Here is a 13,219-nt window from a genome sequence, read left to right as displayed (position 1 = left end):
TCTCTCTCTCTCTCTCTCTGCAGGGGTGTGGCTTAAAAAAAAATCTGAAACTGACAGGAGAGAGAAATAGAGAGAGGGAGAAGCACACGGATGAGGAGTCCTTCCTCAGTATATCTCTGTGATCTGGGGGTAAAATAAGTCATACAACGATGACACGGTGAGAAAAGAGGTGTAAAGGAAAAAGAAAAGAAAAAGCGGAGCAGCTGGGAAAAGCCAGGAGGGGAAGCGACGACTTAAACACGGAGCTTTAGAGGAAGCTCAAGTGAACATTATTTGGCTTTAACCCCAGTTGGACACAGTTGGCTTTAGGCCTGATTTTTTTTATTTTTTATTGCCCACAAGTTTTTCACCTTGTTTTTCCATGCGTCAGCGTGGTGGCTTTTGGTTTGAAACGGAAATGTCACTGAAAAACTAAATAAATAAATAAAGTTTTCATATGATTAAAGAACTGGGGCGATTTGAGACCTAATTTGATATTCTAACAAAAATGCTTAACGAAATTATCATATTATTATTATTATAATTCTTATTATTATTTTGTGTGAAATGAGCCTGGCATGAAAGTTTGGTGACCCTGTGAGAAAAAAAAAATCATTTCATGTTTCTACGCCACGCAGCTTTCTTTATGTTTCTAATCAGCAATTATGTACTTTAAATTATCATCATTAGTGAGACTATATCGCTTAATATTTATTCTCAGTGGACTTTTTTTTTTTAAGCCATTAGAATGTTAAACAGCAGCTAAACGTTTAATTATAATGCCCTCTTGCGATGCGTTGCCATTGGGCTCACTAATTAACGTTTTCAACTCGCTTTTTCTCCCGCCGAAATGATTGCCTCGGTTATGTTTGCAAAAATAAATAAACAATGGCGCACTTGCGGTGAAGGTAAGCGAACGCCGCGCAGAGAGAGCAATTAAGTGAGAAGAGGAAGGCAACATATAGCCAGACAAGAAACGGGATACAGCCGCATTTTGAAAACGTCGAGATGAATTTGATGCAAAAATTAAGCGTTGTTTATTGATAATCTATATAAAGCCCTATTTCCACACAAGGGCTCTAACAATTCCCCTAATTAATTATTAACGATGTTTCAGCTTGAACCTTAGGCATTAATTACTATTATTTCTGCATCTCAAAGCAGGATGAATTCCTTATCGCAGCGATGTGCAGCCTATCTGTTTGCAGTGAAAAGCCCGTGAACTTGTTTCTGTCAGCCATTCTTATGCGCGTTATTGATTCATTAAGTCATTCATGTTGTCATACAGTGGTTGTTTCACCTTCACTCCCGTTATGTGTTTTTGAATTTCATGAAGTAGTTAATTATTCTACTTTGCTGAAAAAAAATAAATGTTTGGATGCTCTTGTCTGCCCTTGCAGCTCTGTGTGCAATGTTGGGTGTGAAACCTTATTGTCTGAGAGGATGATCTCATGCAAATGATCCTTCACAGACCCACGACTCACACGTGTTTGATTATGTTATGATTCGTGTGGATATTGTCAGCTGAAAAAGAAAAATGCCCAGACATATTTAATGAACTAACATCATAGCCCTATTTGTTTAGAATATTTTCACCAGACTGCAGAGTGACATGTTTAAAAATCGTTAAAATCGTGTAGTGGTGAAAAATAATAAATGAGACGACATGTTGATGTGCTCCATTCACTGACCTCATGACTTCACATGTATATGTCAGTACTGGTGTCAAAATGTTCATTCTTGACAAGCCCCTTTCCTCTCTAATAGCCTACATCAGTCATACATTAATCGAAATATGATTTTTTTTTTTGGTACTTGCAAGACGCACAGAAGATGCGCACTTTAACCTAAAAAAAATAACATTTAACTGCTTTGAAATATTGATATGATATCAAATTTGAACAGTTTTAAATTATGATTAAAGTGAAAAGAAACAATAGTATGGTACCTGTAGTTTTTAGGACTTATTTCTGGCCGAAGATTAAATTTAGGGCAAATCGTGAAACACCCATGATGACACCAGACGAGAGCAGCCCCTCAATCGATTGCTCTGCGTGTGACTCTGCTGCTCGGACTCGATCGATGCTTTCCGGTTTGACTAGTTGAGTCTTCTGAGTAGTTGCATGGCTGAGTTGTGGTGCTTCACAGCGATTTAAAGGTGAGGAGCGCGATTTTCATTTCATGGTAGCGTCTCTCATTTTTTTGTAACATGTTTATAGTTCATATACCATTTACTGACTGAAATGTAAGACTTGTTTACTGTTACACCGCTAGGCTTCAGTCAAAATAAGAACTTCAGCCAAACGTTAGTGGAGTTAGCACTGTTAGCTTGCTAGCTATCCTTCACAGAAAACGGATTGTTTTATTTATATCTCTCATATTCACGGCAAACACGACAACGGTGTTGCTATAGCTGTAACTATGGTTGAAACTGGATGAATGTTACTTACCACCATGTGAATGATAAGCTAATGTATGTGTTGTCGCTAGTTTGCCATTTCGATCCCACTTAAGTGGTCAAAGATGCTAACTTTACATTAATTAAACACATTGTAATAACGTTACGTAGAGAAAAGTACTCTTGGCTTTGTTAAATTGTTAAGCATGTTCACGTCGATGCCTTTATTTGTATGTCTCAGCTAACTCAGCTAACAGTTAGCTCATCAGTAACTCTACTCGTGTCTGTGTGTTACGCCAGCTGACTGTCATGGGTCGGTACTCGTCTGATAGTGAGGATGACAGTCGGAGCAGGAGGAAGAGAAAGCAGCGTCGTCGTTCATCCTCCTCCTCCTCGTCTTCGTCTTCATCGTCTGGCAGCAGGGTGACCAGCAGCCGGAGTCGCAGGTCCAGTCGCCGGAGCCGTTCTCGCTCCAGGGACAGAGACAGGAGGTAAGAGGGCACAGCGAGCTTTATTCTCTAACTGCAGAAAAGCAGCGATGAGCAGTGAGTAGGTGACTCTGCTCTGGTGCTGATACCCCAATTTTCACCTCATTATGAAAGAAAGAAAGTTCACCTTTCCTCTTTTATGAATTGAAGCCAAAATAAGCTTCACAACTTGGTGGCTCACCTTTTTCCATGGATGCAAAATTCAATCAAAGGTCGAAGATATTGTTTTTACATGTCTTGTTTTCTGAGAATGATTCATTGTGCCACACTAAAAAGTCTTTTTGTATTTGGATTTGTCATAAATGGAAAAAGCAAGGACTTTACTAATAACAAACGGTTCTGTTCTGTTTAAGTGTTTTGTAAGTTTTGTCAAAGTGGTCACTTGCATTATTGTTTTGTTGTTGCTTCAAAAGCATGTTTTTGCATCCCTGGGGCAAACCCGTGTGGGTAAATGGACATATGCCACTACTCAAAATTAACTCAAATACTTGTTTTGTTTTTTTCCTGCACGTCAGGTAGCTTAATTTCAAAGCAAGTCCATCCATCCATTTTCTATACCGCTTATCCGTCAGGGTCGCAGGGGGGCTGGAGCCTATCCCAGCTGACTATGGGTGAGAGGCGGGGTACACCCTGGACTGGTCGCCAGTCAATCGCACACAAAGACAGACAACCATACACTCTGACCTAGGGGCAATATAGAGTAGCCAATTAACCTACTGTGTATGTTTTTGGTATTGTGGGGGGAAACCGGAGTACCCGGAAAAAACCCACGCAGGGAGAACATGCAAACTCCACATAGAAGGGCAAACCGAGATTCGAACCTGGAACCCTCTTGCTATGAGGCGACAGTGCTAACCACTTTGGTGCCCCTCAAAGCAAGTCATCACAGAAAAAAAGTTTCTTTTGGTTTGTATGTAAACCTCCCCTGCCTTCACTTTGAATAAGGGCTGAATTTGGATTTTAAAATTGTTGTTTACATTTCAGTTTTTATTGTATGGCAAATGTGAATGTTGTCTGCTTTTGCTAGCTGTGGTTCAGGACAATTGAAGATACCTTTTTGGAAGGAGCATTTTTAGTCACATAAAGATTTACATGAAATAGTTTATAGAAAAGGACACCTGTTTTGTTTACAGTGAATGCCAGGCACCCAGTTATGAAATGTAACGGCAACATTTTGATTCAGCCTACACTATTTTAGCCTGTCATATTATATAGTAATAATTATACCAGTATCACACATTGCTCTGATACTGTCTCAAATGATGCATTGGTTATTGGCGAGTACGTGAGTCTATGTGAGATCATTTCAGATCTGATATCAAGTAATGTATTACTCCTGGAAAGGCACCCTTCCCAGCTACGTCCTGTACACCTGCATCTAACTTAGGACTTCTGTAATGTTAAGCACATCTCAGCAAACTGAGATTTGTTGATATTTGTGTTCTTTTTCAGTTCTTACTGACTGTCGGACCAGACAATAAAAGGAAATTCTGTGGCATTCATTTTTTGTATGTATTTGTTCATGCTTTACAAAGGGTTTAACTTGAACCAGGTCATACAACACCCATAGGAAGCATATCACAGCTATACAGGGTTTGCAGTATACAGTTGTTAAGAAATTTTATATATGTATTTATGATCACTCTTATAAAAAGTATTTTTTTATAAGTACTTTTGTTTTAGAGGGCTCATTGTCTCACTAAATATATGAAATCTGAAGGCTGGTCTTTAGCTGAGACATGAAAGGTTACGCCAGTTTTATAAGATTCTGCTCATGTTTACACAATCCCACACTTTGTTCCTGAGCAGTTTCAGAGAAACAGGGAGGTTCATCAGACATCATTACGAGTGGCTAGTGGCTGGACCTGGCCTTCTCCATCCGCCCTCCACAACTGCCACTGGCTGTGTGTGGCTGGTCAGACAAGGCCAGTTGATAGTAATTATTTATAAGGCTTGGTCAAGGTCCATTACTGCTGATTGGAAGTCATTGCCTGGCTGTATGGGATGGTGAGTGTAAAGCCTGGGCCCAGAGTCCCTCATCTGTTAGCCATATATTTTGATCAATTAACTAAAGTCTTGTGTGCGTGTGTGTGAGAGAGAAACTTGTTTCTTCTTCTCATATTAAAGAGGACACACTTTCTGTGGTATTTTCAGCCCACATACAAACATTGTATAGAGACCCTCTTGTGGTAAAACAGGAGAGTCCTTATGTTCTAGGCTGGTGACATCATGACTACATTGTTTATGTTTAATGCATACAGTGCATATGCATAAAGTGAGGAATTGTGGCCATGAATATGTGTGTGAGATATGAAGAGGGAGCAAGAGAGGGCAAAGGTGTGTGTGATTGCACAGGACACAGGAAATCCACCTTGTTAGGTGTTGTTATCATGTGAAAGACTTTTAACCACCACTTCCCACTTAACATGTGCTTGAATCATTATGTTTTTATTACATTACATTTCGCGGAGGCTTCTGAGAAAATGTGTGAACGAACGGCACGCCACTTTCCAATAAACCTCAGCTCACTATGGGTTCTGCGCAGTGTGTGAAGTGGTTGTGCAAAGGCTGTGGAACTTATTTCTTAAGGCCGCACTCATGGGATCCAGCCTTTTTGAATACTAATGGATCTTTCCTGCGCTACCCTAAGTGGTACAAATTTGGTTTGATGGTTCAGCCTCTGTGTTATTTGTATTGCTTTTTCTTCTCTCCTCCTCTATCTTGCAGAGCTCCCATAGGACTGTGTAAGTGTGTGTTTTTTTTTTTGGGATATGTGTGCTCAAAAAGATTTGAGTATTTTTTTGGCTTTGGTGAAACAAAAGGAGAGATTTTAAATAATGAATTTTGCTCAAACTGTTTGCGCAGTAGAAGTGGGGGGTTCTGCATTTACATTCACCCCCATGAACGCCTCCTGCTACATGATATCAATAGGAACGCGGTGTGAGTGGTGTTTGGAAAATAGACACTACACACACACGCTGCTGTAGCCACATTAAAGAGCAGCAGAGCACCAAAGGGCCCCTGTGGTGGAACTGTAGGGCAGCCTGCATGGCGCTCCTGCTCTCCGCCGTAGACGAGCGTGCTCATTTGCCGTCAGCGCTGTTGATAATAGGTGAGGTTTTCTGAGACTTTCAGGCATATTTGCTCTTAAAAACGCAAAACAAAACATCAACACAAATTAGAGATACAGCATTGACTTAGGAATTAAGAATTCCAGATGATGGTGTGAATGAACAAAGAGAAGATCAAAAAATGTTGCTTGTCCTGGTAGGGTGGAGCATAACAACACAAGGGAGGCGGGAGCTGATACTGGAAGTGTTTGATTATGTAGGTTAGTTTAACGGATTGTAGACAAGTCTTATTATTTTATTTTATTATTATACGTTACTCGTTCTTATGTTCTATGTATGTACCAGTCACCAAGACAAATTCCTAGTAATGTGAAACCTCTTCACTTACATGGCAATAAAGACAATTCTGATTCTGATTCTAAGAGAAACTGTACAATTACGCTATATCAACATGGTAAAAGTAATTTTAACTAATAAATATATATTTTTTGTGATGGCATTCTGAACAAGTTTACATGTTGCACTGATGCTGCTTTCCCAACAGCACAATGAATAATTGTAGAAACCAGGGCCCTGCTGTCTGATTGATGTTTTGTTTTTAAGGATCCTGCCAATAATAGAATTAAATGTGGTTTTTTTTTAAATGTTTAAATGTTTTTGGTCTGTGTGCTTCAGGAGAAGAAGACGTTCCAGCAGCAGTTCTTCCCACAGTTCATCTCGCAGGAGGAGGAGTCACAGTGCGGAGAGAGACAAAGGGAGGAGCCACCGCTCACACAGGTCACGCAGCCGAGACAGGAGGTAACACCGTCACACACACACACGCACCATACGCACACACACATTTACAGCTCACGGTTTGTGCTTCAAACTCCTTTGATTTTAAAGAAATCTTTTGAGGCTTTGGTGGTTCTCATACTGTTGCTAAGTTTCACAAAAATAAAAAGTAGTAATACTGTCTGTCGCTTTCACTATTTTCTGCAATGTATGTTCTTCATACTGAAGACAAAATATATAACACACAAAGAGTAGGAGTGATGAACGATGGCGGCATCATTTAGGAACGACAAAAAAGTTAGACTTGAAACACTTTTTGGGTGTTTGTATTACAAATCAGTATGTGGAATGTCATTACAGACTTTTCTTATTAAATAAAGCAATAAGACTTTTGGAAGTTTACTTCAGTGTAAACAAACACATCATTTTGTATTTATGTCTCATGTCATCAAACGGAGCCACATGGAAACTCGTGTCTTTGGTCTGGATTATTATGTTGCGTGTACTTATGTCTCGGTTTGCCCTGACTATCCGTCTTACTGTGCGAGTATTAATGAAGGGGGGACCCGCAGAGACAGCAGGTCATATGGAACACCAGTCCGGTCCTTCCCAAATCTCCTCTGGCAGCAGCGCTCCTTTCACTCATTAATGCAATTAAAACATCATTAGCCATACATACTTTGTTGAATTATGATTATTATTGGTGTAGCTTGGGTTTTTTTTTTTTGCAAGGACCTAACTTATTCATGCACAAGACTAGTGTGTACACACCTGCACCACATTCCTCACACACGCACACACATAGTCAGTTGTGTATCCCTTTCAGAAACATAATAGCAGAGTCTCTGTGTGTGGTGATCCATGTCATTAGCATAGCTAATCTGGTGCTAATGAACCAGTAAACTGTGCTGTTCTTAAATCCCTCACACACACACAAAACATGCACAGATGCACAATTGAAGAAAAGGTTGTCATAATATATGCGTGATCAAGGCCCGTTGTTTACTTGTGTATGGCTGCGGGGGAGAGCAGAGATCATTTTAATTACAAAGGGAAAAAGTGTTTTAATATCTCCATTAGAGTTGTCAGGGTAAACAGATGACGCAACAGGGACGTTTTGACACAAGTATGGCTGATGGAGCCGTAAAAAGACGCCAACATTTCGGCTCGCCACCCTACTGGTCACGGAACACTTCGCGGCTTCAGAACGAGCAACACTTTTTTTCGTGTTGCACTGCGAACTGAAATGATTTATGGAGAGAATTTTGGCCAGACCGTTTTCACACATTCTCCCCCTTCTCTCTGTGGTGCAGTGGCAGTCACACACGCAGCGGCTCTGGTGATTAAAACATCAGTTGAAAATGGCGTTGCTGGTGTGGTGTGAGATGAAGGGTGGATGGGATTTGGGAGATTTAGAACTACAGTCGATGACATTGGTGTTTACAAACGCTGTACCGTGATTAGGAGGGTTGCGTTGTGTAATCGGCTTAGCGGTGAGCGAGGAGCAGGTGGGTTGGGCTGGTGTTGGTGGGAGTGCGTGCTGGGGTGTTACAAGGTGGAGGCGGTGTTGGAGGTGGGGATGTGGAAAATGATGGCATTGGTAAATATATGCAAATCTTTGACGTTGACGACCACATCCCTTTTTTTTTTTTTTTTGCATTGGAACAGTCTTGTGGAAATTCTGATGTGTCATCTCAGAAGTGAATTATGAAATGATTAGTCAGCAACTGATTTTTCGATGGACAGAAAAATAATCAGCAAAAATTTTGAGGATCTGTTAATTATTTTAGTCAATTTTCAAGCACAAATGGAAGCTTTTTTTGGGGGGGCTCCAGCTTCACAAATGTGAGAATTTGTTTCTTTTCTTTGTCTTGATTGATAGTAAACTGAATCTCTTTGCGACTGTTGTTTGTAACAATTAGCAGTTTGAAGATGCCGCTTAGTACTTAAGGGATTTTGCCATTTTTTTCACTTTTTGCTGACATTTTATAGACCTAACAATTGATCTGGTAATCCAGAAAAGAATCTGGAAGTTAATTGACTGTAACAGTAATAGTTGACACCCATAATAAGATGATTAAAAGCAAATATTGTGAATATTCCTCAGTGAGTGTTCTTTGTGTTTTTGCTGTAATCGAGTACTGTGCAGCTCTGCTGTGGGATGCTGCACGTTCTGCAGTGCATCCACTGTGGTCGTGGGATGAAAGTGGGTTGGTGTACAAGTGCCCTGACTACCATTAGTCAATGGTGTGTGTGTGTGTGGATGATGCTGCCTGAGCTGGCTGAAAGTCTGGCTGATGGATCAGAGGAGGATTGAGTGGACAGGACCTCATGATTGATACGCAGATAGGATATGAGGTGCTGCCCGCCACCCTCACCCCAGCCACACCAACCCGGCATCACCTCTGGAATATGAAAGAGAGAAGCAAAAGGAAGACCGAGTACACCTACTGGAGAGAAGTAAAGAGAGAGAGGACGAGAAGTTAGAAGAGAATGGAAAAGTGAGGAGAGAATAGATCGAATAAGTGCAGGAGAGGGAGGGAGCGGAGAAGATCCTAAAAGAGGAAAATGAAGAGGAGAGACAAAAGCGTAGGGAGAACAGATAGGCTTGAGAGAGGGATATTATTCAGGAGAAATGAGAATAATAACGTCTGCATCAGAATATTGCTGGGGAGAAGATTAGGACCATAGTGGGGCTGTCGTGGGTTGAAGGGAGGGAATATTATTACCTTCTTTTCAATCTCTCATGTATAAATAAAAAATAAAGAGATACATGAAATAAGAATAATGCTCTATCTTGTGTTTACCATCTATCGTTGCTTACTCCCTCTCTCCTCTCTTTCTCTTTTTTTCTCCCCTGCCCTCAATCAGAGAAAGGCCCGGTCCCCTAGAGGCAGTCAATCTTGCCCTGAAATGTAAAACAGACAAGAGGAGCAGATTACCTATTTGCCATTAATGTTTATTCTCTTTGATGTGAGCAGGCATACCAGGCTGGTGTGTGTGTGTGTGTGTGTGTGTGTGTGTGTGTGTGTGTGTGTGTGTGTGTGTGTGTGTGTGTGTGTGTGTGTGTGTGCGTGTGTATGAGGTTGATTGAGCGTGCATGTACACGCAGATTTGTGTGAATGCATGTTCGTTGGGCGGGTGTGGGGGGTGTCGTGGCCTGGTCCACTGGGGGCAGAGCAGTGTGGAGCATGGCAGCGGCGGCGTACAGTGATCTGATATGTACCCATTCCAACAAAGACGACACAGCAGCCTCTCGTCACAGTCGGATCACAGGCACATCTTTAGGTGAGCTCGGCGGAGTGGTGTAGCGCTGGGCTTTTATGGGCGACCACAGCAGGGGTTAAATGTGTGTGGCTCAGTCAGTCATTCTGTCAGTCCTTGATTCACTTAACAGTTAGCTGCAGAGGAGCCGTTAGAAGACACGGAGGAGTGGCAGGTGCGACAGATCCACCACTCGACCCATCAAAGAGAAGCCGAGCGCTTCATCCATTGGTGGATGCTCGCACATGTATGCATACGCTCACATAGGTGAGCTCATACTGCAAGGCACACGCAAATGCTTTCATTTGCCTCATTAATATTTCAGGGGTGTGTTGAGTTAGCAGGGCAAGAGTGCTAGCGTCAGGGTTTAGCCCTGCTAACAGTGGAGCAGGTTTCATCACTAGGCTGCTGTCATCACTCTTAAGGAGTGTGAGACTCTAATTGTATGTCTTTCCCCTAGAGGAGATAGATAGAAGCTAAACACACCACCCACCACACTAGTCAGGATTATCTCAGCTAAACTGGAGAAACAGAAGGAGATGGAGGGAACTGGTGCTGGGGAAACAACTGTAGGTGCGACATGGCTGGTTAAGACGGGTACTCAGAGAGCTCATTTTAAAATGTAAAAAAAGAGTCAGACTTTATGACTCTTGTGTAGTGTAAAAATCAAATCAGGCTTTACCCTTTGTTGATGACTCTGAACTTTCTGAAAACATACATTTCTAGCTTTACGCAATATGTCGCTGTGGGATTTTAATTCCAGTGCACTACAGAAGGTCAAGGTGTGTGATTGAGTGAATAAACCCCCATATTCACCTGCTAGAGCCTACATTAGAAATATGTTATAGTTATAATAATAATGATAATAGCAATCACAATAGAGACACTTGAGTGGTCCCCTTAGGGACATTCTGCTGCCCTCCTTCAGAGAGGTCAGCACTCAGGGTCGACTGAGGAGCAGTGCCGCGCAGAGCTAACTAGTTTCATTGCCTTGGCCTTCTGGTTGTGAAACAGTCAACCATTAAGCCACCCTGTCATGTCTTCCGGCTGCTATAAGTAAGTAATGTGGATGTTTTAGTTCCATCACATGAGCTGAGCTTTTTGCACTGGAGATCGCAGAAGGACTCCAGGCATGTGCATGTGTGTGTAAGTGCAGCGGTGGAGCGATGGTCTGGTATTTATTTCGCACAGCAATTTTCCCCCTGTATGAGATGAGGTGTCGTACATCTGCTCAATAGCTATTCCCGCCTAGCATCGACACGGAGAGCGCGCAAGGTCATCCAGGCGGCTTGGGAAACGCGGAGGGCTGAGGTGAGAAACTGAAGGGTCTTAAAGGGGGGAGTAAAGAAGACAGAGGTGGGATGAGGAAACTCATAGAGTTTATTGTGGGTCAGCTGTGTGGTCTTCCAGTTTTTCATTGCACCTGGATCAGCAATTCCCATGTCAGGTGGCAGGCTGGATGTATTTTTCTGCACATTTGTGTCCAGCATATATTTATTCACACGGTTTAAAGCGTGTGTGATGTGGCAGGTGGTCTTGGGTGTCGCTGGCTTCATGAGGGAAACAGTCCTGAGTGTGTTTTGAGGACATGACAGGGGAAATCTAGTTTTCTCAACAAAGCGCTGAGATCTCGCCATTATGAGAGAACCATAAGTCATGCATAGCGGTGCTGATGGAGGAAGAATGCGAACAACCCCTCAATCTTTTCTCTTTCTCAAGTTGCAGTATCTCACGTAGTGTTCTCACAGTTGTATAGTGGTCTTAGGTTAGTCTCAAGTGAAACGCACTGGAATTTAAGAGCAGGCTCCTGACTGTTTTTCATCCATCTGTCTGTTATCCCATGGACTCTCAACATCTTTTCTTCTCCCCCTTCCACGGGATGACATTTAGCCCTTTCTTCCTTCTTACCCTATTACTGGACTTGCAAAGTGTTGATTTAAACTGAAAGATGACCTGGTTTAGTTCGGCTGCGTCTTCTCTACTCCATAAAAATCAACATGCTTCCAGTCGTGAGATCTGAACACGTTTGTTGTTGTGTTTCTCTCTTTTCCTCTCTCTCTCTCTCTCTCTCTCTCTCTCTCTCTCTCTCTCGCTCTCTCTCTCGCTCTGTCTTTCTGTCTTACTCTCTTTCTCTGTGTTGTCTTTTTTATTTATCTACTGTAAAGGCCAGTCAAGCGCTGCTCAGCTTTGTTGTCAGAAACCTTTATTTACCAAAGGGAGGAATAAGTGACTGACACAGACAGCCTCTTTCATCCCCGCCTCGCCGCAAGCAGTGTTCCCCTCCACCGCCAGAGGAAATCCCCCCCTCACCCCACCCCACTGCACCCCTCCATCCTGCAGGCTCACAACACACCAGTCCACTCCCCTGGGTAGCAACCTAGCTGTACAGTCTGCACTGTGTAACATGCTCACAAAATTCATCTCACAAAAAGCATCACACCAGTGCTCTCGCACAGACGATCAAATGAGGGAGTCAGTCCGATGGTCCCAAACAAAGACTAGTTTAACATCAAAGAGTTGTCGCTTTTCTCTTTTTTTTATCCATCTGTTAAACAAACTGGGAGCAACGACACATAAAGCCTGTTATGTTATAGACTCGGCTGGAAAAGGAAGTTAGTGTGTTTTTGTGTGAATGAGGTGAAAAGGGGGAATCTCTCGGGCATCGTGACTCAAGCACACTTTAAATCACAAAGTGATTTCAAAAAGCATTTATTGTCCTCATTAATGCATTTATAAAGAGTGGTAGTTCGGTAAAATGTTTTAATTTAATTGACTTTGAAATGTTGGGAAAATGTTATTGCTATACGTGTGTTTTGAATAATACACATGAACAGCTTTTTCTGCAGACACTGGAGGCGTGTGTGAAGTCTCGAAAGCCTACCTGTTCATCCAGATGAAGTGTGGGTTAAATAAGTAGGATGTCAAAGGCGTTGCCCTGAATTATTATCAAGATGCAAAGAAACTGATTAGTGTCTAATAATAGAATAACAGCTTTTCTTTTCTAGTTATTTGTAACCTTATTTCCGCTTGTTCACATTTTTGAGGGTGGAGGTGAGAAGATAAAATCTGTTTTTCTGTGAAAAGTTTTTTTTGTTGTTGTTCATAATGTGCTTTATCAGATGGCCATTCATGGTGGTATACTGGCTTAAGAGAGATACACACTTGTTTAGAAGTAGCATTTAATAAACTGATTCATTAAAAAGGCATAAAGACCACGGGTCATAAATAAAAATGAATGTACCAGA

The 13,219-nt window shown here is 41.9% G+C and overlaps 1 protein-coding gene across 3 annotated transcripts in view; it reads left to right on the top strand.

Moving 5' to 3' along the window:
• Window positions 1-1,988: 1,988 nt before the first annotated feature.
• Window positions 1,989-13,219, top strand: part of rsrc1 (arginine/serine-rich coiled-coil 1) — a 107,262-nt gene continuing 96,031 nt past the window's right edge. The window contains exons 1-3 of one of the 3 annotated variants that reach the window (XM_046389120.1): window positions 1,989-2,137; window positions 2,678-2,868; window positions 6,612-6,734. In XM_046389120.1, coding sequence (XP_046245076.1) covers window positions 2,687-2,868; window positions 6,612-6,734 — 305 coding nt within the window. In that variant the 5' untranslated portion in view covers window positions 1,989-2,137; window positions 2,678-2,686. Of the gene's footprint in view, window positions 2,164-2,203; window positions 2,225-2,677; window positions 2,869-6,611; window positions 6,735-13,219 lie in introns of those variants that run through there. The other 2 variants (XM_046389119.1, XM_046389121.1) reach the window with 2 other exon arrangements.

This window comes from Scatophagus argus, chromosome 5 (genome assembly GCF_020382885.2).
Source record: "Scatophagus argus isolate fScaArg1 chromosome 5, fScaArg1.pri, whole genome shotgun sequence".
Lineage (NCBI taxonomy): Eukaryota > Metazoa > Chordata > Actinopteri > Scatophagidae > Scatophagus > Scatophagus argus.
This window is presented reverse-complemented; position numbering and strand designations above follow the sequence as displayed.